General features: G+C 44.0%; 1 protein-coding gene across 1 annotated transcript in view; it reads right to left on the bottom strand.

Annotated features, from left to right (window-relative positions):
* Positions 1 to 1,857: 1,857 nt before the first annotated feature.
* Positions 1,858 to 17,376, bottom strand: part of LOC117438211 (Golgi apparatus protein 1-like) — a 78,415-nt gene continuing 62,896 nt past the window's right edge. Inside the window, 1 exon segment of the mRNA XM_034073701.1 lies at positions 1,858 to 2,007. Coding sequence (XP_033929592.1) covers positions 1,858 to 2,007 — 150 coding nt within the window.

Here is a 17,376-nt window from a genome sequence, read left to right as displayed (position 1 = left end):
CCATTACACTGCCACAAGACATAAGACAAATGTTGTCATTAGTCTTCCAGGAGAGTTGGTGCAAGCTTGAGATCAGTTATATTTCCTGCTTATATGTACTTCAGTGATGAAGCTATGTGTTTCAGAAAGATTAGTCAATCCTGAGTCTGAGCCACTGAAATGGAGCCTGTCTTCATGTACTCTACAACAATGACCAAAATCGAGTCATTTGGATAGGATCTTGAACTCCTTTTCATCTGAGACTCATTGCTTTAATACAGTGGCAGAGCTGATGCTTCTACTACTCAGAAGCCTGGAAATTCCAGATCCTCAAATAATTTTAAAGATTTCAGAGCTAGTAACTAAAAGCTGCATTAGTCAATTTTTCAAATAAAAACAATATAATTCTGACTTGCGTTCCTACTCAATTACATTTATTTATGTTTAATAAAACCCCTGGAACTTCACACAGAATCATAGGATAGTTAGGGTTGGAAAAGACCTTAAGATCATCTAGTTCCAAACCCCAGCTCCTTCAGGACCCACAGATGGATTTCATGAGGGCTCATGAACTTGTGCACATTCAGGTTCTTAAGATGATCTCAAACCTGATCCTCAACTACAGTGGGCCTAAGGTCTTTCATTCCCACAGTCCCGGTATCTGTCTTCCAAGACTTGAGTGGCGTGGCCAGAGGACTTGCTAGTGAAGAAAGAGGCAAAGAAGTCCTTGAAAACTTCAGCCTTTTCCAAATCCAGGGTAGCCAGGTGTCCTGTTTCCTTCTGGAGAGGACCCACATTATCCCAAGACTTCCTTTTGGTGGCAATGTACCCGTATAAGCCTTTCCTGTTACCCTTGACATCCCTGGCCGGACTCAATTCTAACTGGGCCTTAGCTTTCCTGGCCTGGTCCCTAGCTTCCCAGACAATGTCCCTATATTCTTCTCAGGCCTCCTGTCCTTGCTTCCACCTTCTATAAGCTTTGTTTTTCCTTTTACATTTGCTCAGGAGTTCCTTATCCATCCATGGAGGTCTCCTGGCCTTCCTGACCCATTTCCTTCTTGTTGGGATGCAACAATGCTCCTGAACTTGGAGCAGGTGATCCTTGAATACCAACCAGCAGCCTTGAGCCCCCCTGCCCTCTAGGGCTATTTCTCATGGAACCTTACTAAGCAGGTTCCTGAAGAGGCCAAAGTCTGCTCTCTTGAAGTCCAGGGCAGTGAGCTTGCTGCATGCTCTTCTCACTGCCCTGAGGATCTCGAACTCCACCATCTTGTGATCACTACAGCCAAAGCTTCTCTGGAGCATCACATTCCCCACCAGCCCCTCCCTGTCAGTGAGCACAAGATCAAGCATGGCACCTCTCCTTGTTGGCTCCTCTGTTACTTGCAAGAGGAAGTTGTCTTCCATGCAATCAAGAAACCTCCTGAATTGCTTGTGCAAGGCTGTACCATCTCTCCAACAGGTATTGGGGTGGTTGAAGTCCCCCATGAGGACAAGGGCCTGGCAAGCATTAGGCTTCTCTTTTTGAGAAGTGAATCAGTGCAGAAAATGGGCCATTTACTCCTGTCACTGCAATATACTTTTCAGTGTCCTTGTGAAAAATCACCTACACTTGCCCAAGTTACAGGCAACATAATAATTATCAGTATTTGTCTTCCACCCATCCAATACCCTTCTTCCCACTCTTCTGATTAATTAGTGACATTCCTTCACATCTGATTCAGTCCAAATATATCATTTTTTAACAGGAACCACCAACCCTTAAGGCACTGTAGAACTACATTTGTATTTCAGCATCAGTACTTCGATTCTGTTTCCCAAAGATCACTCAACAATTACACTTTCAGTATCTGTTTTTACTCCAGTCTCTTCTTCCAGTTACTGGTAGAGCTTGCTTGAATAGTCTGCCATCTTTAGCTCAATGGATGCATGCCTGGCTGTGCTCATGATGCCAGCACAGTAGCAAGTGGTAAACTCACTGTGCACCAGGTAGCTGGGTTCTCGTGAGAAGCCCAATCTCCTGCCAACCTGCAGGAGAAGTTACATAGAAGGCCTCAGTTGGCTGGCAGGCAGAGAGATGCATCCCCTTCCATCCTGCTGCTCCAGCAGCTCTGCTGACAGCACACACCAGACAGCAAGCTTGCCTCCAAACACATTGGACCAAAGGCCACAAGTTGGATGATGGAGGGATAATGCAGCCTCTAGGATACTTTTCCTTTAGTTCACTTCTGAAAATGCACTGTATTCCAAAACTATTTCTCTTTAACTAGTCCTGTGGAGACAGTGTTCTCACAGGAGAATGAATATTTGGTACATGAACTCTGAATAACTCTGAAAGATACAGCAAGGCTGTGAGAGGCCCGAGGAAGCTTAAGCAAGCAAGATAAGAAGAAGCTGGAATTCACTGAGTGATGAGAACTGTGGACTGTTGGCAAGCGTTCGAGGTTGAATTCTCACACCTGCGCTTAACCAATTATATGTTAGTCCCTAAGGGTCTTCAAGGCAAGTATCCAATCATGATATGTGAAATTGCTGTAGGTGTGTGTAAGCAATAGTATATAAAATAAATGCAATAAATGGCTTTTTGTCTGATCATATTGATCTCTGACTGAGTCCATTCTGTGGCATAGTCCTAAACACTAAAATTTTTTAAAGAATCATGGACTGGTTTGGGTTGGAAGGGACCTTAAAACTCATCCAGTTCCAACCCCCTGCCACAGGCAGGGACACTGTCCACTAGAGCAGGTTGCTCCAAGCCCTGTCCAACCTGGCCTTGAACACTGCCAGGGATGGGGCAGAGAAAGATGCTCTGGGCAGCCTGTTCGGTATGTTTCATATCTTTGTTTCATCTGAGGTCAGCAGTCTGCTCACACACCAAGGTACCACAATTTCAGTTTACTGCTGTGGACTATCCCTTCAGTACTAAACAGCACTGCTTTAAATTTAAAAGAAACCTTTAAAGCATTTGTAAGATATGTCATTGACCAGAACCCTGCAGCAGTACAACATGCACATATGCAGCAGCAATAGTGGCAGCATGTTGTTGCTCTGAGTCCTAACTGATGACTGCTGGATTGCAACAAGCAATTATCATATTATTAAATATTACCTTATGCTTAAGTTGATCTGCCTACCCGATTCTTTCTTTCTCCAAAGCAGGACTTCCCTCAAATGAAAATTAACTTGGATTTGAATCTTCCGTCTTTGCTGTTTACAGTAAGAACAAATCCCCCTTACTGTGCAGCAACTGCCACAGACAGGTACACCTATTTCTTACCCCTTTTTAAACTGTCCCTTAAACCACTGTCCATCCAGCTATTGGTGAACGGTCACTGTAGAGATAGAAACCTATTAAAAACTCCCTGCAGTAGAGGCAGTGGAAGACAAAACAGCATCTCCCTCCAACCTGCTTCCACAACACTTCTAAGTCATCTCTCCTGCTGCTAAAGCAGTCCTACAGTTTTCCACTTGCTTACACAAGCCTTTGACAAGACTGCTTTTGGCCAAGGGCATCCATACTCTCAGCAGTTCCACCCAGAAATCAGTTGAGTAAGGTATGTCCCTACTTTGGTGACAAACAAAACAGCTGAAGCACTGCCCCACCAAGCTGTGCTTCACATGAGATTTTTCTGCTACTGGAATGTTGTTCTTTTTCCACGAGCATGCAGACTGCACTCATACAGCATCTAACTCAGTGAAGATCAGTCATGGGATGTCATGGTTTAAGCTCAGCTGGTAACTCAGAACACAATGTAGTCGCTCACTCCCCCCCATTCTTCCCCCCCCACTACCAGAGGGATAGGGAGGAGAATCAAAAGAATGTAACTCCCATGGGTTGAGATCAGAACAGTCCAGTAACTAAGGTATAACACAAAATCACTACTGCTACCACCAATAATAATAATGATAAGGGAAATAAGGGGAGAGAACCACCACCCACTGACCAATACCCAGCCCGACGTGAGCAGTGATCTGGGCCTTTTGGGTAACTCCTGTCAGTTTATATAGTGGGCATGATGTGCTGTGGCATGGAATACCCCTTTGGCTAGTTTGGGTCAGGTGTCCTGTCTCTGCTTCCTCCCAGCACCCCTCCACCCTGGCAGAGCATGAGACTGAAAAATCTTTGATTGGAGTAAACATTACATAGCAACAACTAAAACCATTGGTGTGTTATTAGCAGTGTTTTCAGACTAAAGTAAAAAATGCAGCATTGCACAAGCTACTAAGGAGAAAAATTACTGCTACAGCTGAACCCAGGATATGGGGTATTCAAGCCAGTCAGGATTACATTCCCTTATAAATGAAGCCTAGCATCTTATTTCACTTGGAAGGACACCACTCACAAGGTCTCAGATGAGACTATTCAATTTTTCTTTCTTTGCAACTAAAGAACCTGATAGTACTTGCTTCCCAGCCACACAAAATCAAGGAGTCAGAGCTAATTATCCCCAAAGGTAACATCAGGCAGGAAGCTCTAAGCTAGACAGTAAACGTTCTCAGCCCAGCACCTATTTAGGGTGTTAAAAGCTGCTACAATAAACAGCCCTTCAAGTCTTACCACTGTCTCATACCCAAGGTCCCAAAATTACTCAATGAAAACAACACAAATCCACTTCTGAAACAGAAATCTAAACAACATGTAAGGGCTGTGCAGTCAGCTTTCCACAGGATCTCCTTACTCTGCCACAGGCTGCAGATCCAGCTCACCAAGGAGTGCACAAAGACTCATACTCAGCCAAGTTGCAACAGACTTGGATGTTTTACAGATAGGCACAGAGTCCTGCAACATACAAACTTGACAACCCGAGCCTTTAACCACCTCACAGCATGATGTTTTAGTGATGTCTGCTTATAACCACCACACCTCCACAACCTCTTCTGAGCTTTGCCTACTACTTTATATATGCACCGCATCCTACTTCTAGAGATGGTTGATAGGGGCTGGGTGATTTAGAATCATAGAATCATAGAATAGTTAGGGTTGGAAAGGACCTTAAGATCATCTAGTTCCAACCCCCTTGCCATGGGCAGGGACACCTCACACTAAACCAGAGCACCTGGGGTCTATTTTATATAGGATGAGTTATTTGACATCCCGGCAAGGTAGAAATCTAGCTGGCCAACTTGGTAAAAAAACCCTTACTTTTAAGGTGACCTGAAGTAAACTGCCTTCATTATAAGACTAAAAATCACACCCACAGATTGAGAAGATCCTTCCCCCATGCAAGTGTAGTAACAATAGAGAATGACACTGCAGATATTATAATAGTATGTAAATCACTAACCAATTATTGTAACTGGGAGTGTACTACCTTGTAATTTTTGTGTATAAGTGTAAGGATGAAATTGGCATTGGGTGTGCTTCATTTGTGGAAATTCCACCTAGCACCCAGTGCTGCAATAAAGAAGTGCCTGCTTCTTAATGCTACACTGGTGTTAAGGAGTTTTATTCTCCTGACTTTCAGTGACACTGCTATGCATGAAAGTCCTGTTTCTTGGGTTCTGTTACCAAAAATCCTTACCTGCCTTGCTCAAGTAAGACTATATTCGTCCAATTCATCTTGGAAAGGCAGGCCCTAATAAATAAATGACATAACAAGTAAAAAAATCTGCAGACTCTTTTTATTAAATTCTCCCATTTCATCTGTACAGACGACAATAAAAAAACCCAAATACACATTATTATGCTCAGAATCTCCATAGCTTCTCAAAATTACACAGCATGGACATGTAAAAATAAAAAAAAAAAAACAACACACAACCAAAAAATAAACACCAAACTGTTAACAACCATTAGGGAGAGAAAACAATGTACAGAAAAGGTCTCCTTAATGTCACATTTGAAAATAATAATAAATTAAAAATAAACAAACAAACATGCAGGAAACAGAACTTGTTAACCCTTACAGCAGCAGAGAGCTGCCCACCTTGCTAGGTCCCAGTCATCTAGCCCTTCCTTCCACCCACCAGCATCACCACGTCCTGAATAAGCTCTCCAAAAGAAGGTTTTGTGATGACAAGGAGGAAAAAAAACCCAAACCAACCAACTCCTGAACTGCACTCTGTGGAAGGCAGCCTCCTCCACCAAGAAGAAGAGGTACCCCAGGTTTTGCCATACCAACACTCTTCATGGAACACAGCTATTTCTAGCACCCTCAATCAGACTGGAGAAGTTAAAAAGGCTTCCTCAAGGTCAAGGCAACAGCAGTGTTTCTTACAGCTATTTCTTTCTTTCCATGTCATGGAAAATGGATATCTGCAGGCAAGATGCTGTGTTGGCAACAACACCAGCAAGTTATTTTTGGAAGTGTGGGTTTCTGTACTTTTGAGACCTCTAGATTTTTAGGTATAAAAGGAGGGTGATGTTTCAAGACTGGAACTGGTGGATTTCTAGTCACAAAAAGAGCAAATTTGGTCATGAGCAGTGGGAGGATGCCCCATATTAAAACATGAGGAGGTAATAATGCTCATGGGCCCTTTGCTGGTGTCACAGCTTTAGAAGGTGGGTCTGTGCCCTTACAGTGACCAAGGGCATCTGAGGGAACCATACAGAAACTGATTCTGTATTCTACTTTTACTTCAGAGGGATTCTAGACCTACAGCACCATCCCAGAGCACTCACACTGAAACCACTGCATTCCCAGATGATCCTGCTGACACTGACAGGAACACCACCAACCACAGACCAACACTGTAGACTACAGACGCCTAACACAACACTCCAGGCACCCTCACCTCAACCTTCTCCAAATTAAAACACAAAACTCCCCAGGAAGACTCATATCTAAAAGTAAAGAAAATCACCTTCATAGCTAAACAGCTGTTTACATTCAGAACTACAGCAACACACCTACAATTTTCACTGCAATGCCTTGGAATTTAGTGAAAGGTGCTATTTCTAGACAATAAGCCATCTAATTAGGCTTTTCACAACTTCCTTCAGAAACCCATTACCACTGCCTCACTACCCTCACAGTAAAGAATTTCCTCCTTATATCCAATCTAAACTCCCCATTTAAGTTTGAACCTGTTACCCCTTGTCCTATCACTACAGTCCCTAATGAACAGTCCCTCCCCAGCATCCTTAAAGGCCCCCTTCAGATACTGGAAGGCTGCTATGAGGTCTCCATGCAGCCTTCTCCAGGCTGAACAGCCCCAACTTTCTCAGCCTGTCTTCATATGAGAGGTGCTTCAGCCCTCTGATCATCCTCGTGGCCCTCCTCTAGACTTGTTCCAACAGCTCCATGTCCTTTTTATGTTGAGGGCACCAGAACTGTACACAATACTCCAAGTGAGGTCTCACAAGAGCAGAGTAGAGGGGCAGGATCACCTCCTTTGACCTGCTGGTCATGCTAATCAGGTTACAAAACACCTTTTCAAAGAGTCACAACAGTTTACAAAAGCCCTCTGACAGCAATTTCATTATGCCTGATCAACACTTTGAGAAGCTGGGCTTGTGCCAAGCAAGCAAGGACACAGATCCTTCTTCCCTTCCTTGCTGTCAGCTCTGTGAACACACCCATCTCTACATCATCTACATTGCAGCTCTCTGTCAAGTGACACAACACACACCTATAGCTGCTAAACTAACCTCTGTGGTGTTATACACCTGTGCTGCCTTGAGAGACACAAGCAACCATCCCTCCTCTACTCCATTTCACATTGACAGAGGGCAGTTAAGCTGTTAGCACCAGGTGTTGTGGTTTAAGCCCAGCTGGTAATTCAGCACCACTCAGCTGCTCACTCACTCTCCCCCTTCTTTCCCCCCACTCCTAGAGGGATGGGGAGGAAAATCAAAAGAATGTAAATCCCATAGGTTGAGATGTTACAGCTGAACCCAGGACTCCAGGGAAAAGGGGTGAGAGGAAAAATTCAAGGTGAATTTTGTTCTACCTAACTGCTTAACCACAATCCTACCACACACCAATTCTCCACTGAACCTTCATTGCTCGGATTTCACTACTGCTTGCCTTGCATTCATAATACTTTGATATACATTAGAAGTGTTTGTGAAAGACTCACTAGCATAGTAAGTCTAAAATCATATCACTAATAAGTTTGCTGTCCGTTCGTGGAGTGGGATGAAGGTATGTTTGCAAGAAGCTTCAGTTGCAGCAAACGTTCACAGTATTTTGTATTTGCCATTCTGTACATGCAGCATCATCAGAATCAGCTGGTCCACACTCCAGAGTGTCGCAAATCACCTTCACTGTTCTTTGTGTTGAAACAAGGGGGACACAAAATCACAAAATGGAATATATAAACCTTTAGAATTAGTTTTAAGCTTTTAGTTTGCAGACTTTGGATTCATGATTATGGTATTTTGGTAAGACCACTATATAAACTGTTGAAAGGAATCCCTCCCTCTTTAGAATGGACTGATACAGCAGAGGAGGCTTTTAGAAATTTAAAGATGGAGTTAATGAGAGCTCCAGCTCTGGGACTTCTGGATGTGAATAAACCGTTTTGGTTATATTCCTATGAAAAACAAGGAATAGCTTTAGGAGTCCTTGCTCAGAAACTAGGACCCTACAGAAGGGCAGTGACGTGTTTTTCAAAACAGCTGGATGAAGCGGGCAAAGGATGGCCCAGATGCCTAAGGGCTGTGGCAGCAGTTGTCATGAATATTGAAGAAATTTGCAAATTCACCTTGGGACAAAAATTATTGTGCTAATGTCCCATGTTGTATCAGCAGTCCTGGAACAGAAAGGAGCTCACTGGTTATCTCCTTCATGTTTTTTTTAAATACCAGGCCACCTTTGTGGAACAAGATGATATAGAAATTGTGGTCACTAACGTTGTGAATCCAGCATCCTTTTTGCAGGAACAATCGACAGAACCACGAACATACAACTGCTTGGCCACCATAGAGACTGTATATTCAAGCTGACCACACTTGAAAGAAAAACCTCTGGAAGATGCCGATTCTTGGTTTATGGATGGTAGTAGCTTCATGAAAAATGGTAAATGAAATGCAGGATATGCCATTACCACCACTTTACAGGTAATAGGGGCTAAACCTTTACCCTTGAAAAACTCTGCACAGAAGTCAGAAATAATAGCGTTAATGAAAGCCCTAGAATTGGCTAAAGATAAAAGGATAAATATTTGGACTGATTCTAAATATGCATTTGGTGTGGTCCATGCACATGGTGCTATCTGGAAAGAACAAGGACTTTTGAACACACAAAGGAAACAGGTTAAACATGCTACAGAAATTCTACAATTACTGGAGGCTATTCAGCTACCTGAAGAAGTAGCTGTTATGTACTGTAAAGGACATCAACAAGGTGACTCTGATCAGGAAACTGGAAATAATTTGGCTGACTTTGAAGCCAAATGAGCAGCTGAACAATCATAAATCATGTCCTTAATCCCTGATGGCAAGCTAACAGTTGTAAAATCTAAACCTAGGTATTCAAAAGAGGATAGAAAATTGATTGAGGATCTAAAAGGACAGGAAAATAAAGAGGATTGGGTTCAGATACCTGATGGGTGAATTGTAATCCCCTATAACCAACTCTGGAAGTTAGTTCAGGGAGAACATAATAAAACTCATTGGGGTAGCAACTCTTTATATACTTATTTAGACAAACAAATTGTAGGAAGAAATCTATACACCACAGTTCAATCAGTGACAAAACAATGTCAGCTGTGTCTTAAGAATAATCCTAAAACTGAAACCAGAAATCAAATTGGAACAACTGTGAGAAGAAGTTATCAGGGACAGCATTGGCAAATGTATTTTTCTGAATTACTGAGAAAAGGGGGTTATTGATATTTGTTGGTGTTAATAGATACTTTTTCTGGCTGGCCAGAAGCATTCCCTTGTAGGATAAATAATGCAAGACAACTGATTAAAACATTATTTAACGAGATAATACCTTGCTTTGGAGTACCAGAGGGAATTTTCTTCCGACCGAGGTTCACAGTTTAGTGCAAAATTGTTACAAGAAATTAGCAAAAATTGGAAATTGATTGGTAAGTACATGTTCCATACAGGCCTTAGGCCAGTGGGCACGTAGAAAAGATAAACCATCTGATCAAACCACAAATTAGTAAAATATGTCAGGAAATGAATTTATATTGGGACCAAGGTTTACCACTGGCTCTATTAAGAATTCGAGATAAACCTTGGTTGAAAGAAGAGGTTACCTCATTTGAAATTTTATATGGAAGACCATATCAGTCCCAGTTTAAAGGAGACAGTCTTCATGAAGTAGGAGAAAGCTATCTCTGTGAGTTTTTGATCAGTCTAGGAAAACAATTGGAGGAGATAAATAAGACAATAGCAGGAACAAGAGCAAGAGTTTTGAATTATCCGATTCACCCTTTCAGATCTGGAGACTGGGTTTATGTTAAGAATTTTTCAGGAGATCCTCTACAGGAGAAGTGGAGAAGACCATACCAGATATTACTGACCACCTTTACAGCAGTGAAGATAAAGGAACAACCTGCTTGGATACATTATTCAAGAATAAAGAAAGCACTAGAACCAGAGAAGACATGGCAGATCGAACCTTCAGGACCCTTTTGTATGAAATTGTGTCGGTCATAATTTGGACTCATATGATAACTGGTGCACAAGCTTGGGACCAGAATTTATACCTGAAATTAATGCAAAATGTTACTGAAGTTTTTAATTGTAGTGACTGTTGGGTGTGTGCACAGTTCCCTGAATCAGGAGAAAGCCTGGAACTCCCATTAATTGGAGTTCCAATTCCTAACACTGTCTCATGGACAAACCTGTGGGTGAACACTAGCAATTTGTATTCAAATGAAAGGTTAAAATTTGGAATAGTTAATCCTAATCCAGGTAGAAAATAACACACCTGTGCACAAAGACGTATTACACCAGGAACCAGGTCAGGAGATCATGCTTGTTCAAATGCCACAGATATAGGTCACCATTCAAATTGCAATCATACTATTAATATAGATGGTATCCTAGTTCAGTGGTGGCTCGTTCCTAAAGGGAAAGGATGGTATTGGTTATATGAAGAAAATGCTCATAAGACTCTACCCCCCCCAACTGGAAGGGGGCATGCATCTTAGGTGCTGTAATACCCAATTTTACTATTATCGACAGGTATCCTTCCGGAACCTGGATTAGGAGTTTTGTTAAACGGATTAAGAGAAGCTTTAACCCTATTATTGAACGGCACACTGCATTTCATAGTTTTGTGAGAGGGCTAATTCCATCTTTGGGAGTAAGTGAATTAGAGAAAGCAATTGTAAATATCTCAGCAACCATAAAGGAAAGGTGAAGGGAGTCGAACTGGCCTGAAAGGGTTAGTAAGATGAAGGCAAATATGCTCCTGGAAGGGAGCATTTTGACCTCTCCCTGAACCTCCCTAAAGGAGAAAAACCAGTTTCTATAACAATAAAAGAACAGGTGGTGCAGTACATCTGGAAAGATATAAGGACAAGAATAATTAAGAACATAATGCAAGATCAAATAACAATTGTCACGCGTAGTTATAATGTAACCAAAAAGATGCTATCAACCTTAGACCAGGATCCTGTAACGTGTAAACAGGATCTAACTTAATTATAAATATAGAAGCTTGTTCAATAAACTTCGCTACATGCCATCAGAGCTGTAGTCGGTCTGTTTCTTTCAGGTGTCCTTAATGAGCTGGTCTCTGTCAGAAAGGGAAAGCAAAGACATTGATATAATGTACGCAGAACAACAAGACATAACGAGCCTATCTAAGGTGGTATTATAAAATCAAATGGCTGTAGACATGTTATTGGCATCACAAGGAAGAGTTTGTTCCATAATCAAGGAATGTTGTTGTTCCTACATAGACCAAAGTGGCATAATTGAAACATATCTGGAGGAAATTTGGAAACAAACTAAGATATTTCATTAAATGACCATGGATGACACCTCCTGGGGTTTTGAAGAAATATGGAAAAAGTTAAATTCATGATTAACTAATCTCCCCTGGTTGAGGCAACTGGTTGCAAGAATACTGATGTTAATTATTTTAATATTAATTACTTGTGGCATGATACAATGTTCCCTCTGGTGTTGTAAACTATCTATGATCAATTATGAAGACTGGAAAAGGAATGAAATTAAGCACCGAATAGAAATGGGAAATTATTTCAAAAGCACTTTTGATGGCAATGGTAATATATAAAATGTTGCAAAAGAATTTGCAAAAGGACAGAAAAAGGGGGATTTGAAACAAGGGGGACAAAATCACAAAATGGAGTATATAAACTTTTAGAATTAGTTTTAAGCAATGTTAAATTTGATGGCTTTGTAACAGTAGCAATAGAAAATTACTGTGGTGCATGATACATAGAAAAAAAAATAGAGTACAGCTAGAGAACATACTAAGAATTCTTGTCCAAGATAAATCATTATAGTTGACACAGTTTAAGAAAAACAGTATAGAAGAACAGGACACAGAGATAAGGAGCATCTGAGAATGGCAGGTGTCAAGGATGGGCTACAGTTAAACTAACTGATAATCATAGAATCACAGAATAGTTAGGGTTGGAAATGACCTTAAGATCATCTAGTTCCAACCCCCCTGCCATGGGCAGGGACACCTCACACTAGACCATATCACCCAAGGCTTCATCCAACCTGGTCATGCACACTGCCAGGGATGGAGCATTCACTACCTCCCTGGGCAACCCATTCCAGTACCTCAACACCCTCACAGTAAAGAATTTCTTCCTTATATCAAGTCTAAACCTCTGCTGTTTAAGTTTCAACCCATTACCCCTTGTCCTATAACTACAGTCCCTAACGAAGAGTCCCTCCCCAACATCCCTGTAGGCCCCCTTCAGATACTGGAAGGCTGCTATGAGGTCTCCATGCAGCCTTCTCTTCACCAGGCTGAACAGACCCAGCTTTCTCAGCCTGTCTTCATATGGGAGGTGCTCCAGTTCTCCGATCATCCTCGTGGCCCTCCTGTGGACTTGTTCTGACAGTTCCATGTCTTTTTATGTTGAGGGCACTAGAACTGCACACAATACTTCATGTGACATCTCACGAGAGCGGAGTAGAGGGACAGGATCACCTCCTTTGACCTGCTGGTCACGCTTCTTTTGATACAGCCCAGAATATGTTTGGCTTTCTGGGCTGTGAGTGCACACTGCTGGCTCATGTTCATCTTCTCATTGACGAACACCCCCAAGTCCTTCTCCGCAGGACTACCATGAATTTCCTTTTTGCCCAACCTGTAGTTGTTCCTGGGACTGCTCTGACCCAGGCGTAGGACCTTGCAATTGTCATGGTTAAACTTCATGGCATCAGCCCACCTCACAAGCATGTCAAGATCCCTCAGGACAGCATACACAGAATCACAGAATCACAAAATCCCAAGGGTTGGAAGGGACCTCGAAAGATCATCTAGTCCAACCCCCCTGCAAGAGCAGGGTAACCTAGAGTAAATCACACAGGAACTTGTCCAGGCGGGCCTTGAATATCTCCAACATAGGAAACTCCACAACCCCCCTGGGCAATCTGTTCCAGTGCTGTCACTCTTACAGTAAAGACGTTCTTCCTGATGTTAACGTGGAACCTCATGCTCCACTTTACACCCATTGCCCCTTGTCCTATCACTGGATATCACTGAAAAAAGCCTAGCTCCATCATCCTGACACCCACCCTTTACATATTTGTAAACACTGATGAGATCACCCCTCAGTCTCCTCTTCTCCAAGCTAAAGAGACCCAGCTCCTTCAGCCTCTCCTCATAAGGGAGGTGTTCCACTCCTTTAATCATCTTTGGGGCTCTGTGCTGGACTCTTTCAAGCAATTCCCTGTCCTTCTTGAACTGAGGGGCCCAGAACTGGACACAATATTCCAGATGCAGCCTCACCAAGGCAGAGTAGAGGGGGAGGAGAACCTCTCTTGTCCTACTAACCACACCCTTTCTAATGCACCCTAGGATGCCATTTGCTTTCTTGGCCACAAGGGCACATTGCTGGCTCATGGTCATCCTCCTGTCCACCAGGACCCCCAGGTCCCTTTCCCCTTCATTCCTTTCCAGCAGGTCGACCTCCAAGCTGTACTGGTACATGGGGTTGTTCTTCTCCAGATGCAAGACTCTACACTTGCCCGTGTTGAATTCCATCATCCCGTGCGACCAGAGTGCAGTCTGGGAGCTCTGCCTTGGCTGCCCTGGTGGTGGCCAGCGTAGGCACCCCGACAGAGCCGGTAAGTGGGGAGGCTGGGGTGCAGAGCTTGGAGTGTAGGGAGTGCCTGCACTGGTCTTGTGAGGGAAAGGTGCAGAATGGGCAGGGCTGAGCTCGCTGCTCCCTGATGGAGGTCCTCCTCCAGCAGGTGGCTGAGCTACGAGATGCTATCAGGAAGCTGCAAGGTGTCAGGGAAGCTGAGAGGAAGCAGGACTGCTTGCTCCAGGCCCAAACAGCACAGGGGCCTCAAGCTTCCCCTCTAACTCATGGAGAAAAGAAGGAGGCTGTTGATCAGGGAAGCTGGGAATTAGTAACAAAAAAAACAACATAAGGAGGAAGAGAGCAATTAAAAGCAAGGGGCTTCCTCCTAAAAAGCGGTGGGTTGTAGTAGTAGGGGACTCTGCCTTGACAGGGACAGAAGCGCTCATCTCCTGGCCTGACCCAGTCACAAGGCAGGTGTGTTGCCTACCTGGGGCACGGATCAGGGATGTTGCGGAGAGGCTGCCTGCTCTAGTAAGTCCCACGGACTATTACCTGCTTCTAGTGATACATGTGGGTGCTAGGGTTATAGATAGTAGTAGCCTGAGGGGTATAAAGAAGGACTACAGAGCTCTGGGAGAGGTGGTCAGGGGTTCTGGAGCTCAGATAGTCTTTTCGACAATTCTCCAAGACACAGGGGAGGACCTTCCAAAGGCAAGGAGGATTGGACAGGTTACTAAATAGTTAAAAGGGTGGTGTCATAGTCAAGTGTTTGGGTGTCTTGGACATGGGGCCCACATCTGTAGGCCAGGCCTACTGGGGGCTGGTGGAACTCCTCTGATAAAGAAAGGGAAGAGTGGCTTTGCTGGGAGGCTTGCCAGACTTGTCAAGGATGCTTTAAACTAGTTGTGTTGGGGGAGGGGAGCATCATTCCATCCCAACACACCCAGTCAGTTTCCAGCACCTATAATAAATGCTCTGAGCAATGTAGTAATATTCTAGCCGCTCCAGCCACTGAGCTGGCTTCATTTGCAGCTCGGATCAGATGCCTCTATACAAATGCCCGTAGCATGGGGAATAAACAAGAGGAATTAGAGATGTAGGCACATCTACAGGGCTATGATATAATAGGCATCACCGAAACATGGTGGGATGTCTCCTTTGACTGGAGTGTTGGAATGGAAGGTTACAGGCTTTTTAGAAAAGACAGGCCCGGTAGGAGGGGAAGGGGAGTTGCCCTTTATGTTAGGGATAGGCTGGAGAGTATGGAACTCTGTCTGGGGACAGGTGATCAGTTAACAGAAAGTTTGTGGGTCAGGGTTAAGGGGAAATGAGTGATGGGAGACATTACTGTGGGGATATGTTACAGACCGCCTGATCAAGAGGAACCTGTGGATGAACAACTCTACAGACAAATAGGAAAAGCCTCACACTCGCAGGCGCTTGTTCTCATGGGGGACTTCAACCACCCTGACATCGGTTGGGGCGACAGTACGGCCCGGCACAAGCAATCCAGGAGGTTTCTCGATTGTGTGGAAGACAACTTCCTTCTGCAAGCAATAAAAGAGCCGACGAGGAGAGGTGCCCTGCTTGACCTCGGGCTCACCAACAGGGAAGGGCTCGTTGGAGCCACTGGCCATCATATTTGAAAAATCATGGCAAACAGGTGAAGTTCCTGATGACTGGAAAAAGGGAAATATAACCCCCATTTTCAAGAAGGGGAACATGGATGACCCGGGGAATTTCAGACCAGTCTCACCTCTGTGCCTGGAAAAATCTGGGAGCAGATTCTCTTGGAAGGCATGCTCAGGCACATGAAAAACAACAAGGTGCTTGGTGACAGCCAGCATGGCTTCACTAGGGGGAAATCCTGCCTGACCAATTTGATGGCCTTCTATGACGGGCCTACGAAAGTGATGGACAGGGGTGGAGCAGTTGACGTCATCTACCTGGACTTGTGCAAAGCGTTCGACACTGTCCCACATGACATCCTTGTCCCTAAATTGAGGTGTCATCAATTTGATAGGTGGACCACTCGGATAATAACTGGCTGGATGGTCGCACTCAAAGAGTTGTGGTCAACGGTTCAATGTCCAGCTGGAGACCAGTAACAAGTGGTGTCCCTCAGGGATTGGTGTTGGGACCGGTGTTGTTTAATATATTTGTCGCTGACATGGACAATGGAATTGAGTGTGCCCTCAGCAAGTTTGACGATGACACCAAGCTGTGTGGTTCTGTTGATATGCTAGAGGGAAGGAATGCCATTCAGAGAGACCTTGACACACTTGTGAGGTGGGCTGATACCAACCTCATGTAGTTTAACCATGACAAGTGCAAGGTCCTACACCTGGGTCGGAGCAATTCTAGGCACAACTAAAGCTTGGAAAAAAAGGAAATTCATGGTAGTCCTGCAGAGAAGGACTTGGGGGTGTTAGTCAATGAGAAAATGAACATGATCCAGCAGATTCCGCTTACAGCCCAGAAAGCCAACCGTATTCTGGGCTGCACCAAAAGAAGTGGGACCAGGAGGTCAAAGGAGGTGATCCTGCCCCTCTACTCTGCTCTCGTGAGACCTCACTTGGAGTATTGTGTTCAGTTCTGGTGTCCTCAACATAAAAAGGACATGGTACTGTTAGAACAAGTCCAGAGGAGGGCCACAAGGATGATCAGGGGAGTGGAGCACCTCCGGTATGAAGACAGGCTGAGAAAGTTGGGGCTGTTCAGCCTGCAGAGAAGGCTGCATGGAGACCTCATAGCAGCCTTCCAGTATCTGAAGGGGGCCTACAGGGATGCTGGTGAGGGACTGTCCATTAGGGACTGTAGTGATAGGACAAGGGGTAATGGGTTGAAACTTAAACAGCAGAGGTTTAGACTGGATATAAGGAAGAAATTCTTTACTGTTAGGGTGGTGAGGTACTGGAATGGGTTGCCCAGGGAGGTAGTGAATGCTCCATCCCTGGCAGTGTTCATGACCAGGTTGGATGAAGCCTTGGGTGATATGGTTTAGTGTGAGGTGTCCCTGCCCATGGCAGGGGGGTTGGAACTAGATGACCTTGAGGTCCTTTCCTATCCTAACTATTCAATGATTCTATGATTCTCCCTGCCCAACTCTCCAGCCTGTCCAGGTCTCGCTGAATGGCAACACAGCCTTCTAGTGTGTCAGCCACTCTTCCAAATTTAGTGTCATCAGCGAACTTGCTGAAGGTACACTCAGTTCCCTCATCCAGGTCGTTGATGAAAATATTAAACAACACC

This window comes from Melopsittacus undulatus, assembly GCF_012275295.1.
Source record: "Melopsittacus undulatus isolate bMelUnd1 chromosome W unlocalized genomic scaffold, bMelUnd1.mat.Z SUPER_W_unloc_2, whole genome shotgun sequence".
NCBI lineage: Eukaryota > Metazoa > Chordata > Aves > Psittaciformes > Psittaculidae > Melopsittacus > Melopsittacus undulatus.
The sequence above is the reverse complement of the archived record's forward strand: the minus strand, read 5'-3'. Positions and strand labels throughout refer to the sequence as shown.